Raw genomic sequence first — 14,332 nt, forward strand, 5'->3', positions numbered from 1 at the left:
CTGTCTCAACATCTCAACATTCTCGCAACGTCTAGTTTTAGCAGGTAATTTGGAGACTAGCACGTTTTTTTCCATGAAGTTGAGCAGAGCGAGGATCATACAGGGAACTTGCAAGGGCAAGGTTCAATCAAATCACCACAGTTGCACATCTTAAAAGTGCCACCGCCTGTAGCTTCTTTGTCCGTGCCCCATCATTAACAGCTAATCAGTACTTGCAGCTCTTAGAACGACCCTTGCGCACTGCACATGGAGCAAAAGCCTAATAGCTCTTTCACATGCACGACAAAGACTTACCAGCGTCCCATAACATGTGCTGCTGCAGCATAGCCCGCCAGAGACCGACTCGCGCAAGTGACCCAAGTTTGTCGTGGCGGACGTGTCCGGCAATAGGCGCCAATAATAGCAGTCAGCAAACAGAATCGTGGTAATCTCGCCATGACTCCAGCTGTGTATGCCCTTCACCTAGACCCAACTTTGCTACATATTCACCTGCATCTGTCCCAGCCCAGGTCTCCTCTAGCACTTCACTTACGTGGTGATCTGATCTGGCAGTAGAAGTTCTACTACAATTTGCAAGAGCCTATCATATGTCATCTCCTACTAATAAGCTGAGGGCAGAAATAAAATTAAGACACCACGCTGCATAAGCTGTTACCAGTGCACCGTTCAAATGACATCGACATGCCTTGCTAATACCGGCACTGTTTCCTTTGCACAAACTCTCCGTCGCTGCGGAGTACCTGAACCTCCTTCTGGTCAGGGTTGCTTTGCTGGCCTTGGTTCCAGACATCAAACCACTACTGCATGCTCATACATGCCCACCGCAACAATTTCTCCAGCGCTACCCTAAAACACAAAAGCTTGAACAGCGAACAGTCCCAAGCACATCAACACCAACCCCCTAGCCGCCCCAATCATGATACCGCCTGACGACGGCTTTCCGCCGCTCTGCCCCCCCTGGCCGTAATTCAGATCCGCGCGCACGCCTTTGTCCATAAGGCATTCGTTGAACCCATCGCTCTTGGTGGTGTCGGCGTATTTGTGCTCGGGGACCTCGCAAAACAGCTCGCACGTCTGGGCGAAGAGCTGCACGGAGTTGGTGCCACAACACATGGCCATGGCCTCGGCGGAGACGTTGCCCTTGGCAGCGGCAAACCAAACTCCAGGACGAATCATGTCCTCAATTTTGTACGTCGGACTCGTGGGCTGGTATGGCTGGCAGGCCGTGACGTTGGGGAGGGAAGGGAGGGTGGTGGTTGCGTTGGGCATGGTGCCGGTTGGGAATTTCTTTTTTTTTGTCGTTTGGTTGTCTTGCTAATGTATAATGCTTAGTTGACTGGTCCTTGATCGTTCTCTACTTTTGCTCTCCTTTTTATGCACAATTCAAAGACGTGAAAGCTTTGGCCGGGCGACGCAGGGCGTAGGAACTGCAAATAAGGCTGTGAGAAATTGGCTGCGCTAGACCGGGCTGTGAGAAATTGTCCAGCACAGCCAATGAGGGGACCTTGAGCGGCGGACCCGATGCTTCATTTCGTCATATATACTGGCTTGTGATAGCTAGTTGGCTTGGCGTGGAAAAAAATAGATTTTCGCCATGCTTCGAGGCCTGCGCTGGTGGAGGCATCGCACTGGCCCCAGAAAGCTTCAGAGATACCGGTGAACGACAACCCTGGGAGACGGCGAAAACATGAGACAAAAATGAGCAGACAAGACTATAGCGTGGATAGCCGCCCAGGTATTTTCTAGGAACTAAACTGCCCATCATGTTTTGAATCATTGCGCAGCCTGGTAAGGCTTCCAAGGCAATAACGCGATACTCATTCAATGTGGCGAGTTCACAGTTTACTCGTACTGATTCAAGTGCTCGACAAAGTTCCACCACTCTCAATACTTGTTCACCACAAATCTTCCAGCACTACATATCACCCCCAAAGTATGTTGAGGCGCCGCCATCCCTTTGGCTGTGCCGGCAGGTCCTCCGGCTCCCGTCGCGCCACCTCCAAGAAGTCGCGAATCGGCATCTTCTCGAGCGGCACCAATTTCGTCCCACGCGCAATCTTGTACCCAAAGTACAGCGCCAAGATGAGCGGGACGTTGAAGTAGGCCGAGACGAAGCTCTGCGCGCTCCAGTGGCCGTCGATGAAGACGTAGAAGCCGCCCGTGAGCAGCAGGACGGCAAAGGACACGAGGGCCAGCCAGGCGCCGTACGGCTGCAGGGGCCCCTTCCAGGGCAGCTCGTCGCGGCTGATCCCTTGCCTCCGGCAGCCGTAGTAGAAGCGCAGGTAGACGAGCTCAATGTTGATCCAGTGCACAAAGGACGCGGCCGAGACGAGGTCCTGGAACCAGCCAAAGACGACGGCGGCGCTCGACGACAGCGTCATGAAGCCGAGAAACATGAGCGAGCCGACGGCCGAGACGGACAGCCAGGGCACACCGAAGCGGTTCGTCCGGGTGAAGAATCTCGGGGCGTGGCCTTCGAGCGCCAGCCCGTAGAGCGTGCGCGTGCCCACCAGCATGGCTGCCGATGTTGTGTCAGCGTTTCCCGGTACCTTGTTGGGAAGAGAAAAGAAGGACGCACCTGAATTTCCAGCACTCCAGGCACTCGTCACCACGACGGCGTTGATGATGGACGGCACGGCCTTGATGCCCGCGTTGACCGCCGCAATCGCAAACGGCGAGGCGCCCGCGTCGCCGGAGCGCGCCGTGAGCGCCGGGTCGTCGGAGCGCACGACGAGGCCGACGCAGAAGATGGTGACGAGGTAGAGGAGCATGATGCGCCAGAAGACGCGCCGCGCCGCCTTGGGGATGTTGTGGCGCGGGTTGCGCGTCTCGGCGCCCGCGACGGAAATGTTCTCGACGTTGGAGAAGGCGTAGGCCGCGCTGACGAGCACCCGCCAGAAGCCGACGAAGCGGCCCCAGGCGCCCGGGATCGCGAGGTACTGCACAAACGGGCCCGGGTCGCGCCAGTACTTGAAGCCAATGACCTCGCCCTTGGGGCCCGCGCCGGCGGTGATGCAGATGCTCTGCACACAAAGAGACCTGTGTTAGTGAAGGGTCCGGGGGGGCGGGCGGGGATCGGCCTCGGGGAGCAGGGGAGTGAACTTGCCAGGATGTTGACGCCGAGAATCAGCAAAATCTTGAGAATCGCACACACAAACTCCAGCTCGCCATACACGCTCACCAGCAAAAAGTTGCTCAGCACCAGCAGCCCGCCCAGGACCACGATCCACACCGCGTGGCTGATGCTGTGCGACCAGTAGTCGATGATGACCGCGCACGCCACCATCTCCGCGGGCAGCAGGATGGCGTTGGCGTAGACGCTGTTCCAGCCCTGCGCAAACGCCAGCGCCGGGTCGAAGAAGTGCTCGGCGTGGCGGATCACGCCGCCCGACAGCGGCACCAGCGCGCTCATCTCGGCGACGGAGAAGACGACGGCGCAGATGAGCACCCCGACGAGGCCGTAGCCGAGGAGCAGGCCCAGGGGTCCGCCGTTGGCGAGCGCCTTGCCGGTCGCGAGGAAGAGGCCCGTGCCGATGGTGCCGGCCAGCGCAATCATCTGGATGTGGCGCTGCTCGAGGCCGCGCTTGGCGTGCGCCAGCTCGGAAAAGGCGGCCTCGACCTTGGCGCTGGGGCCGGCCGCCTTGGCGGCATCGTGATCCTCGTCGGCGGCACGCACAGGGGAGATGGCGATGCTCCTCTCCACGTCGCCTGTTTCGGCTGTGGTGTCGTTCATGATTGGGTGTACTCAACGGCGGTAGAGGTTAGCAAAAGGCAACACGGGGCGCGCACCGGTTACGATGAAAAGCAAAGGCTCGAATACCGGTGCAGTTATGATGGATCTGGAATATTTGTACCCCGTGACAAGTACACAAGGTCAGATTTAAATATTGGAAAATGCATGCACCTTAACTAATGAGTTATCTCTTGTCTCGCCAGTGTCCGAGATAGGGCCTTCTGCTAGTGGCCTATATCGGAGAACTCCCCGCAACGGTTGCGTGGGGGGCAGAGCCGAGACAAGTCTCATTCATCGGGGAGAACAAGTAAAGATGGTCAAAACTTCATGCCATTTCTCATGTAGTAGTTTTCATTTACAGGATATATGTGATAAGTATGTATGTATTTACATGCCTCGCTTACAGAAGCGCCTTGAGCTTGGCAAAGTCGGGCACACCCAGACCAGTAGAAGCATCCCAGCCTTCAACGGCAGGGAAAGCCTTTTGCAAGGAGCAAACGTTGTTTCCTCCCTTGGCAATGTCACGGAGACCTTCCTTGCCCTTCTTGTAGAGCCAGGGATTGAGGAAACCGAGAGGGCTCTTGCCGCTGGACACGAGGTAGTCGTTGAGCAGGGCAATGATGGAGGCGGTAGTGGGGGTAGAGGCGCTGGTGCCGCCGCTACTCCCCTCCGAATCGCCACTGAAGATGGGGTAGTTGGTGTAGAGTGCGGCAACATCGGGGTAGGCACGGCCGGAGGCGTTGAAAGCGCTCTTGGTTGCGCTGTCCAGCTTTCCAATGTAACCGTTGACAGCGTCCACCTGGTAGTCGGGGGTGGCAAAGTGGTTGGAGAAGCCACCGCCTCCGTCACGGAAGCCTTGCTCGTTGGAGCCGTATCCGGTGGTGCCTCCGACGGTTGTGACCCAGGGGCAGCTGGCGGGGAACGAGGGCTTGTAGGTGACCTTGCCACCTGAGCAAGCGGCGCGGTTTCCAGCGCCAGAGTCGCCGGAAGCTGTGAGAACACTGACACCACGAGCGCCGAGCTTCATGAACTGCGCACAAACCGCATCGGCGTAGTCGTTGGGAACGGTGGGCTCATCATCGCCATAGGAAATGGAGTACGTCTGGGATGGGCTGTCCAGAGCCAGGGTGTACTTGAGCCAGTCCAGGTAGGGCTCATTCTGCTCACCGCCAGGTCCGGTCGTAGGAGGGCTACCACCAGTAGAGTAGAAGACGGTGTCGATGGGGTAGACCAACGCGACAGAGATTTGAACGTCGAGATCAGCCTCGCCTTGACCACCGGGCTCAGTGGGGCCATTGTTGATGGACTCAACCTTGAAAGAGGTGTCGGAAGGAATATCACTGTCATACTTCTGCAGGTAGTTGCTGAGGCTATCAGGGCTGGGGACTTCGCCCAAGAAGCCAGTGATGCCAAATGTTGTCTTTCCGTTGGAGGCGTTGTAGCCCTGGACGTTGTAGTTTTGGCGGAGGCACTTGGTCGAGGAGCCCTCCTGGGAGCAAATATCGCCGTCGCGAGCCTGGTTGGAAGACGCAAGAGCCTTCTGAATGGGAATCATGTTCTTGGAGGTGCTGAGGCCAAGATCAGAAAAGAGAGTGGTAGGCTGGACCATGTCAATGGCACCATGGACAGAGCCGGGCAGGCTGTAGCTGGTGGCACGAATAGTCTCGCGGCCAGTGTCGGCGTGAGCGTAGAGGCCATAGTCGGCGTCGAGCATCTTCTTGGCCTGGTCAACACTGACGGAGACGGTCAAGAAACCGCTGTTGACCTGACCGGCATCGACGCCGTGGGAGGAGAGCCATTTGGTGACCGAGTCGACGGTGTCCTTGGTGGGAGCAGTGAGGGCATCGACTTCGGCCTTGGTAAGGTGCTTGCCGTAGTCGGCATGGGCAGGGTCACTGATCTCCAGAGTGCGCTTCTGCAGCTGGTCGAGGTTCTCCTCCTTGAGGCGGATGTGGAGGTTCAGCTGGTGGTCAGAAGGCGCAGCGGCCTTGAGCGTCCAGCCCTCGGGAACAGAAGGAAGAGCCTGCTTGGTGACAAACTGGCTCACGGGAGAGGCGACAGCCAAGGTGGCCACGAGGACGGGGAGAAGGAAAGCCATGACTGGTGGATGTGGAGGGGAAGCTGGTGTGAGTGACAGCTTCTGAAACAGAAGGGATGGTGGAAGAAAGGAAGCAGGAGACAGTCACATAATCGCGGGGGAAAAGATGTGCTTTTGTACCAGTAGATTTGGATCTACCGAGAGGCAGTTGATTCAAGGCATGATGCAATAATGAAGGCGGGCCTGGGTTGCATCCGAGAGGTCCAATGGCCAGGCCCCCAATGAAGCACTTGCCTAAAGAAGAAGGCAGGCAACGCAGGCTGGTGGTCGGTTGCTTTGTGAGTGGAACTGTTGGCCAGCGGCGCAGTGCATAATGCAAGCATGATACGGGCATCTGCGTGACCATTGAACAAAGGTACCCAGCAAGACCCCAATTAGCGGAAAGCACCGGCGATCGAATGGTGGAACTTGGGTGGCCGCATCGTGGCTCATGCACCACAGGGTGGGTAGCGCACGAATCGCCCGCCCAGCCATGCTGTCTGCACGCAATTTGGGACGACCTGCCCGGAAAGGTGGTGAGGGGAATAACCTTTTGTCCTTTTTTAGCCGATCTTTTGTCGTCTCCGCACCCATACAGTTTTGCCGTCGGGAGGGTCGTTGCCTCTGAGACTGCCGGACAATGGATTGCCGTGCACATCGCGCAGCTGGACTTCCCAGACAGGAAGCTTGTAGAGACCGCGGTCCGACTGGCCAGTGAACAAATCAAAGGACCAGCCATGCTTTGGGCAGGTGAGACCTGCGCTGAGGACGACGCCAAAGTCCTCAATGTCAAAGGGCGTCCCATTGGACAGCGGATATGCGTTGTGCGGGCATTGCTGGAGTAGGGGGTTGGGGACGACGGTTAGCAGCGTGCTGGAGAAGGACGGCACACGAGTTTCAGATCGGCTGCTGATGAACTAGGTACTCACATGGTCAACGGCGTGCACCTTGTCGCGATAGCGAAACACCACCACCTGATCCTTCAAGTCTTGGCCCTCGCTCGGGGAGGTGGCCGCGCCGGCAGGAATGGCAATCTCGGCAGAATGCGAAGGATCCGACTTGGGGACGACCAAGATCCGGCAGCCGGGCTGGCTCTTGGCGTCACACGCCCGTGGCTGGATTAGATTGCCATCATCGGCAGCCACGTCTGGGAACTGGGCGAGAGGTCCCACAGAAACCCATTGAGCGTCTGGCCGGGTCGGGGGCCAGAAGTAGTTCATTGCTCGGAGATCCTTTTTGGGGGGGAGGGTGACAATGGAAGAAAAGGTTGACGCCGTTTGTTTGCTCTGACTCGATATTTCAGTTGCCATTACGCTGAAGAACCACCAAAGCCCCCACTGAGGTTGGGCCCTGAAGGACGAGGGTCCGCTAATGGTCCGCTGGGGCCCGTGAGTTGGTCTTTTTAGTGAGCCGAGCGCCGGAAGTCAAGGTCCCTCACAGTGCCTCGAGGCAATTCCGAGTAACTACCTCTAAAGTATTGGCGATTTGGTGGCAGTTTGCTCGGGATTACCTTCAGCCCACTGTAGCGCAATCCCACTGGTATCGTTCAGCGGTTTCTTGCGACAAGACCGCTAACTACCTTAGGTAGGTATAGGTAACATAGGCAGCTTGTTCAAGGTCACAATGGTTCTCATCATTAATCTTTGTTTCTAGTATTTAAATACGCTATAAACACAGCATCTTGCTGCTTTTATGCCTAGTCCCCAAACTCTCCCTAACCGCCTCACCAGCACTGTTTGTTGCCTGGTCTCGGCGTCAAAATTTGGGCACCTTGTACGGCGGCTGCATCTTGTCCTTGCCATTGATCCGATGGAGGTTCAAGTCGGCCATAATGTCCTCAATGTCCACAAAAGTGCGTGCCTAGAGCTTGTTATTATGTGATTCCCGATTTGCGCAAGGCCTTCCCCCCCCCTTTTTTTCTTCTTTTCTTCTTCTTCTCACTTACATTAACTGCCGTTACGGCACGCGACATTGGGTGCTCCGTCTCGGAAAAGTCAATCAAGATGCTGGTGCCGCACTCGGGGCAAAACTTGTGTGGCTTCGTCGCCGTGCCAAAGCGATACGACTTGAGCTTGTCTTCTCCAGAGATGAACTTTACATTTTCCACCTTTGGGTAGACCAAAAGATATCCGTTCTTGGTGCAGATGGAGCAGTTGCAGCTGAGCACCTTGTTGTTACGAATATCGGGCAGCGCCACTGTAAACTTGACCCGACCACAGTGGCAGTTGGCCTTGTACGTCACAGGCTCTCCCGTGGGTTCGAACATTGTGGCACTATTGTAGATTGCTTGTTGCGTGCGACGATGTCTTGATGTTCTCCTCGCGCCATGTTACATGCAGTTGGCTGCAGGTTGGCGGCAGGCTTCCCCGCGCCAAATCCACCACCAACGGCGCAACGAGGCTAAGCATGCCCACGGCTTTCGGGTACTATGCGCCGCAACATTACTAATGCGACTTCTTTTCCTTGTTTTAATTGTTCTGCTGTCCGTCTCTGTGAGCACTTTCTCTCTCCTTTTTTTTTTCTTTCTGCTGCATTACAACTCCGCTTTATTCAGCACCCTTTTAGAACCAGTTCTGGCCACCAGCGCACCTACCTACGTGCCGCCACAGCAGCTTGTAATGTGCCAAATTACCAACATGCGCAGTTCAATCGAAAAGACTCTCGCTTGCGTAGAAGATTGAAGGGAGATGAAAACGATAATGAGCGATCTATGTCGGGCTTTTGGTTCCCTCTAGGATATCGAAGCAGGGAAGCCGCTGCGGGTACTACCATGCGGGAGGAATACGATCTGTACAGCAAAGAAGCTGAGAAGCTGTCCAAGTACCTCAAGGCTATCCGACTTCGGCAGGCTCTACAGGAATTTCACACCAATGCCCACGTGGAGGAGATAGACCGTCAGCTGCAGGGCATCAAGCCTGCCGACATCATTGCGCCGCCGAGCGTACGGTATGACTTACCGGAGAGAGCCCATGTTGCGCAGTCGTACGCAGTGGCTGCCGACATGACTGATACAGATCAGCTTCATGAGCTGCGTCTTGAGCTCATCGGACGGGTTAGCCGGCTCTACGGCCACCGAGAGAGTCGGACGGTTCGGCAAAAGAAGCGCAAGTTGGTGGGGGATGACCACGCATCACCGTCCGCTTCTATTGGAGATGATTAGGATGGCAGAGAAAAGAAAGGGTGGTCGCGTCACTGCAATATGTCAGACTGCACGCCAAAGAGCGATGAAACAGGACTAATCTGCGCGTTTTGCCGTTGGCAAGGACATCACGGAGGTGTCGACCGCACGAAAACTTGGCCAATGAGAGCTTTGGTGAAGCACCTAAAAGTCATACATTCAAATCGGTTGCAAATGCCGTTTACGTGTCCATAGCAAGGCTGTGAAGCCATCCTTGGGAACAAAGAGCACTTTGCCAGCCATTTCCAGGAGCACGGCCAAGATCTACAGGCGAGCGTTTTTCGTTGAGAGCATCACCACTTTTCGGTTGATGTGTCTCGGCCGGGCAGCAGCTTTCCATGTGGGGGCACGCTGAGTGTAAAGACTCTGTCGCCGGGCGTCATGGCCGCCGCTAGTCGTCGTAGGAGACCGCAATAGGTAGTTAGCTCATGGTTTACAATAGAACAGTCATCCTAAGACCGGAAGGAACCATGTATGGAAATTATTGTTTGAAAGAAATGTGTTATTGTTATTTGTACTGACTAGACCAGTTGTAGGCTTGTATAAATAGGCTCTATCCCACGAGCAAGTCAAAGAATGACCGTTCCTTGTCCACTTCTCTACACAGAGCATCATGGATGTCCTTTTTCAGCAGCCATTCACGGAGAGTGCCTATACAGAGGTGAAAAGCAAAGAAGCTGGAGTCGCTGTTTTTATTGGCTATTAGCGAAAGTATGGTGCTCTTAGCGCCTTGTATCTACTTAGCTGATTAGTATGGGCGAGAAAGTCACACGGGGAGATTCACTTGGACGTAGCGTATCTGCAAGATGAGCAGTAGATGCTTATCGCGGACGGTGATCTCCCTATATGTGGCCAGCTCCTAAGAACAAAAGGTATCTACGCCTGCTATGAAGTTCACTCCACGTAATATGTAGAGTCCCCTGTGCTGGCCGTTTCGGTTAGTGATGACCTCTACCACTGAGCACTGTTCCTGTTGACGGATGTCGTCTATATCTTCACGGAAGACATCGGCGGTATTGACGTTATAATCTAGTATCTGTCCTTATAGAACTGTAAAGGCCTATTATTAACGCTAACTAGTTCGCTAACTGTACTTCTAGTTGTGGACCGAGGCAGTGAAACTAAAACACGAGCAAAGCTGAATGCGGAGAAATTGCAGCGACCTTATAGCTGGTTCTGGGTGACTCGCGTGTGGGCATTGACCGTGAGGCACACCAAAGTAGCAGCAGACGGTAGGTTAGGTCTTACTAGGCGCTATTGAGAGAGATATATTAGCTGATTCGGGCCAGCTTGAGAGAGCGGTATCGCGAACGCTTGTTGTTCTCTGCTTGGCACGTGCTCGAGTTTCTGTGATTTACTGTAGCCGGCGCGGTACAGGCAGGCTGGGCACCCCTGGATTTGGTGGAGGCTTTAAGGTTATCTAATAAAGTGGAAAATAATATAGAATCTCACATATTTAACCTGGTTTCGTATTTTTCGTATTAGGATGCTATGGTGGAGGTCGCGGCACCGCTCATAGTATCTAGTTTCCTGCTCTATCATTATGTGCTAGATATGTATGGTATGTGCAGATTGAAGCATATAGTGAAGATATCATTAAGACTAACGCGCGTTTTAGAATTCGATCCAATAACTGTGTTCGGCTCACTTTATTAGGAGTCCTGTGATAACGTCGCGAGAGTAATCGCGGCACACCGCAACGAGGCTGGTCTTCCTGCTATGGCCCGCGACTTCCCGTCGCTTATCGTCAAGCACCTTTGTGTACTGTATAATCATCTCGAGCATCACGACGGATCAAAGAACCTCTATAGGCTGCAACTGGCACATGCTTAACAAAGAGGTTACATAGTGCTTCAAAAGGGCATGAAATGCTCTCAACGTCGCATTTCACCAGCACCACTAGCGCCTAATTGTTGAGGGACGCTTTGCGATTTTACGCCGTGATGACGAATCGCCCAAATTGGGTCGCCTGCAGGCTACTGGTCGCAATGCATGCCGAGCCTGATGGGCTTGCCAAAACACCAACTGTGGCCACGCAGTGACATTCGAGGGTGCCACCCAATATCTGTGCGTTATTAACAACTATATGGATGCAGTCAATACATCTCTGCATGCTATCATGAAAGTCCCGCAATTGCGCGCAGCGTCGAGTCTAATCGGGGTGTATGGTGGAACCGTTGGCGTCAACGGCCAGACTTCAACGGATCTGTCCGCCTCTTCCGAACGCCACGGGAGCAAGTTTCCGCTAAAAAATTTGCAGAAAGTGTTTCTCGCTCCCTATAACAGGCAACCAGTATACCAGTACACTGCAGCTACCTGTACTGAATCCTGCGTATTAGGACGCTGCAAGCACTCAGCCTCAGCCGCCTGCAATCCTTCACGCCCTGCCGCTACTCCAGGGCAAAGGCAACTATCGTATTCAGCCGAACAAGTCTTTGGCTTTAGTATACTTATGGTCTTCATTCCAAACAGCCCGCCGCAAAGTTTGCCATTTATTGGTCTATTAGTGCGTGGCTATACATCGTCTGAGTCCACTACATCGCTAGCCTGCGTCGTGGAGTTTCAGCGCACCACTCCCTTTGTCGGGCCCAGAGGCAATGCACCGAGATTGTTCGTCGTTATCCGTCGTGTAACCTCCGCTCACAAGACATAGGCTGCCATCATGTTTGGGACACTGCACTGGAAGTCTGGCAAGGAGACTGTATTTATCGAGAGACCCCATGGGTCATCGAGTTTGGAGAGAAACTCGGCTTGTGATCGATGCAAAGCCAAAAAGGTAGTACCATACAAAGCTCCGGGGATTATAAGGAGTAGATACGTCTTGAGAGCCTTTCGCTGACGTGTGTGCGCTACCGACGTAGGTCAAATGCAACGCTATTCGCGATGGCTGCAGACGATGCAAGTCCTTGGCAAAGAGCTGCAAGTTCAGCGTGGGAAAAGCTGCAATTAAGAAGCCATTTGAAGCTGAAATCGATCAACTTCAGCGGCAGTCTTCCCGGCATGCTGTGGCTGGCACGTTGGCGTCGTCTTCATCGAGCCCAGCCGACACGGAAACCGACAGGGTGACATCATCTGATGGCTGGTATCATTATCTTGGGACATTATCAGATGGTAAAGTTGACAACGGCAAAATTCGTCAGCAGTCGCCTCCAAAGCATCGACACAGTCGATCAGTGGACGTGCAGACCACGCTTGACCCGTCTTTAGTCTCTGAGTTTGATCAACGACTTAGTAGCCAGTACACGACTTTTATTTCTAACCCTAGCCTGGAATTTCCGTCGTTCGAAACGTTTCACTGTGCACAACCCGAACCGGTTCGATCTGCGATTGACACAACGTCTGAGAACATCCACTCGCGATCGTTGTCCACGGGCGATGTAGCAGTACCGTACAAACTACGATCTACAACTCGGTTCAAAAATTATTCCTACTCTGCAATTGGCTCAAAAGATGTCGGCATACCACCTGAGGCGTCCAGCTCGGCCTCGATTGCGTTCCCATCCAGCAGCTCAGCTTGCCGCTGCTTGGCGGCGATCGTCTTCGCTGTGGAGGAACTCGAGACTAATTACATCTACGGAAAGCGTGCCGAGCTAGACTCCATCGTCGCATGCCAGAAACACGCTATCGCGTGCTGTCGTTCGCTGATGAGGTGCGGAGACTGCATGGCAAAGAGAGCTACCGTGGTGTTGTTGGTTCTCATGACCGAGAAGATCGTGACAGCCTGCGAATGCATCAGCTTATTGTTTCGGGTCGAAAATGATATAGCATCAGGAGATATGGGGCCAAAGCTAGCTACCGAGTACTATTCCCACTGCGTTGATGGCAATGATAGCCGTCTTCCTGCAAACCCCGCCCCCGATCTTTTCACGATCGACTATACCCAATGCAGTCTCAGCAGCGCTTCAGACGTCTTTGACGCATCAAACGGCTGGCAGGAGCTTTTTTTTGGTGACTATGAGATCACCTGCCCTCGGGAATGGGAGTACTTAGTCCGCACTCTGATTCTTATCCAGCTGACGTCGCTGATGGATATGCTTGCAGACTTGAAGAGGGCCGGTGGTAAACTTCTGGGGGAGACACAGAAAGCAAACCTGAGTCAGGCTACATTTAGGCTCGGAGAGATTGAGAGAGCGATGCGCGGTGTATAGAGTACAAGTCGGAGGCCGCGGCGCCGCTGCAGCAATACTAAGGTAACGGGCGGTAATCCCGGAACAGGCCGAGCTTGGCGTCCCTAGTCTACCTTTTGCCTACATCGGTTTCAACTCTCTCTCTGTATGTGAAATTAATTGCCAGTGCCTCACTAACGTCGGCCACCCACTTTCAGGTCACCCCCAGATATAAGTTAGTATAACATATTATAAGCTTATAGCTAAAAAGCCTTATAATAAAACAAATTAAATATATATAAATAAAATAAACCTATTATATACTATTATAGCCTATAAGGAGCTTAAATTTATTAATATTAATTATTAGCTAGTCCTTAGTGCTAAGTAATTACTTATTTAGCTAGTAGTATATATTTTTAACCTTAATAACTTAAATAAACTATAAATTAAGATTTAGATTAACTTTTATATATTTTTAAGGCTTCTAGATATTAACCTATACTTTAAGTTATACTATCTAGGCTTTTTAAATAGTAATAGTACTATCTTAACTACTTAATTACTTTTAGATCTTCTTTTATACTAGTTAAGTATTATAGGCGTTACTTTTAGGTGTAATAAAGTTATTAAGAAGTTATTTTAATTAATGCCTATTAGAAGGTGTTATAATATTAAAATTAGTGGTTTTTTAAGCCTTTTTTAGTATTATAGATATAATTACTAATATCTTAATAAGTAATAAATAGCTTATTAATAGCTTTACCCTATTAACTAGCTATATTTTAGAGCTAAACTAGCCTATAAGGATATTATTTTTTATAACTTCTTATTTTCTAGCTACTATATAATACTTAAGAAAAATTCTCTTTCTAATTAGTAAAGAATTATAGTTATTAGGGTACTTTAAAAGCTTAGTATAATAGAACCTTTTTATAAGGCTAAAACTAGTTATATTAAGAGACTAGAGGATATAAGAGCTATAATAAGGTAAGAAAAGAAAAATAATATTATTAAAATAATATTCCTTAAAAAATTTAGTTATATAATAACTATTATAGCTATTAATAATAAGAAGTTAGTATTTATTATTCTCTAGCTTTATTTAAAGTAAAAAGATATCTCTAAGCTAATTAAGTGTAATCTTATTATTTATCTAGCCTTAAGAGGATATCTAAAAGTACTAATTTTAATATTTTTAAAGCTTTAAGGGAAACTATTATTATTAAATAGTCTAG

The 14,332-nt window shown here is 51.8% G+C and overlaps 6 protein-coding genes across 6 annotated transcripts; 1 reads left to right on the forward strand and 5 right to left on the reverse strand.

Moving 5' to 3' along the window:
• Positions 1-846: 846 nt before the first annotated feature.
• On the reverse strand, positions 847-1,269 carry LMH87_007743 (uncharacterized protein; the record flags this gene model as incomplete). The annotated part of the gene is made up of 1 exon (XM_056198987.1): positions 847-1,269. The coding sequence occupies one exon, from the start codon at positions 1,267-1,269 to the stop codon at positions 847-849; it is 423 nt and encodes a 140-aa protein (XP_056057607.1).
• Positions 1,270-1,922: 653 nt separating this feature from the next.
• LMH87_007744 (uncharacterized protein) lies at positions 1,923-3,733 on the reverse strand (the record flags this gene model as incomplete). The annotated part of the gene is made up of 3 exons (XM_056199000.1): positions 1,923-2,518; positions 2,579-3,023; positions 3,107-3,733. The coding sequence occupies 3 exons, from the start codon at positions 3,731-3,733 to the stop codon at positions 1,923-1,925; spliced, it is 1,668 nt and encodes a 555-aa protein (XP_056057608.1).
• A 400-nt stretch (positions 3,734-4,133) lies between these two features.
• LMH87_007745 (uncharacterized protein) lies at positions 4,134-5,831 on the reverse strand (the record flags this gene model as incomplete). The annotated part of the gene is made up of 1 exon (XM_056199011.1): positions 4,134-5,831. One exon carries the CDS (start codon positions 5,829-5,831, stop codon positions 4,134-4,136), a length of 1,698 nt encoding a protein of 565 aa, XP_056057609.1.
• A 542-nt stretch (positions 5,832-6,373) lies between these two features.
• LMH87_007746 (uncharacterized protein) lies at positions 6,374-7,120 on the reverse strand (the record flags this gene model as incomplete). The annotated part of the gene is made up of 2 exons (XM_056199024.1): positions 6,374-6,646; positions 6,740-7,120. 2 exons carry the CDS (start codon positions 7,118-7,120, stop codon positions 6,374-6,376), a joined length of 654 nt encoding a protein of 217 aa, XP_056057610.1.
• Positions 7,121-7,565: 445 nt separating this feature from the next.
• On the reverse strand, positions 7,566-8,076 carry LMH87_007747 (uncharacterized protein; the record flags this gene model as incomplete). Its single annotated transcript, XM_056199035.1, has 2 exons — positions 7,566-7,670; positions 7,756-8,076. 2 exons carry the CDS (start codon positions 8,074-8,076, stop codon positions 7,566-7,568), a joined length of 426 nt encoding a protein of 141 aa, XP_056057611.1.
• Positions 8,077-11,650: 3,574 nt separating this feature from the next.
• Positions 11,651-13,136, forward strand: LMH87_007748 (uncharacterized protein; the record flags this gene model as incomplete). The annotated part of the gene is made up of 2 exons (XM_056199046.1): positions 11,651-11,764; positions 11,850-13,136. The coding sequence occupies 2 exons, from the start codon at positions 11,651-11,653 to the stop codon at positions 13,134-13,136; spliced, it is 1,401 nt and encodes a 466-aa protein (XP_056057612.1).
• Between the last annotated feature and the right edge of the window lie 1,196 nt (positions 13,137-14,332).

Source organism: Akanthomyces muscarius (genome assembly GCF_028009165.1).
Source record: "Akanthomyces muscarius strain Ve6 chromosome Unknown contig_15, whole genome shotgun sequence".
NCBI classification, from domain to species: domain Eukaryota; kingdom Fungi; phylum Ascomycota; class Sordariomycetes; order Hypocreales; family Cordycipitaceae; genus Akanthomyces; species Akanthomyces muscarius.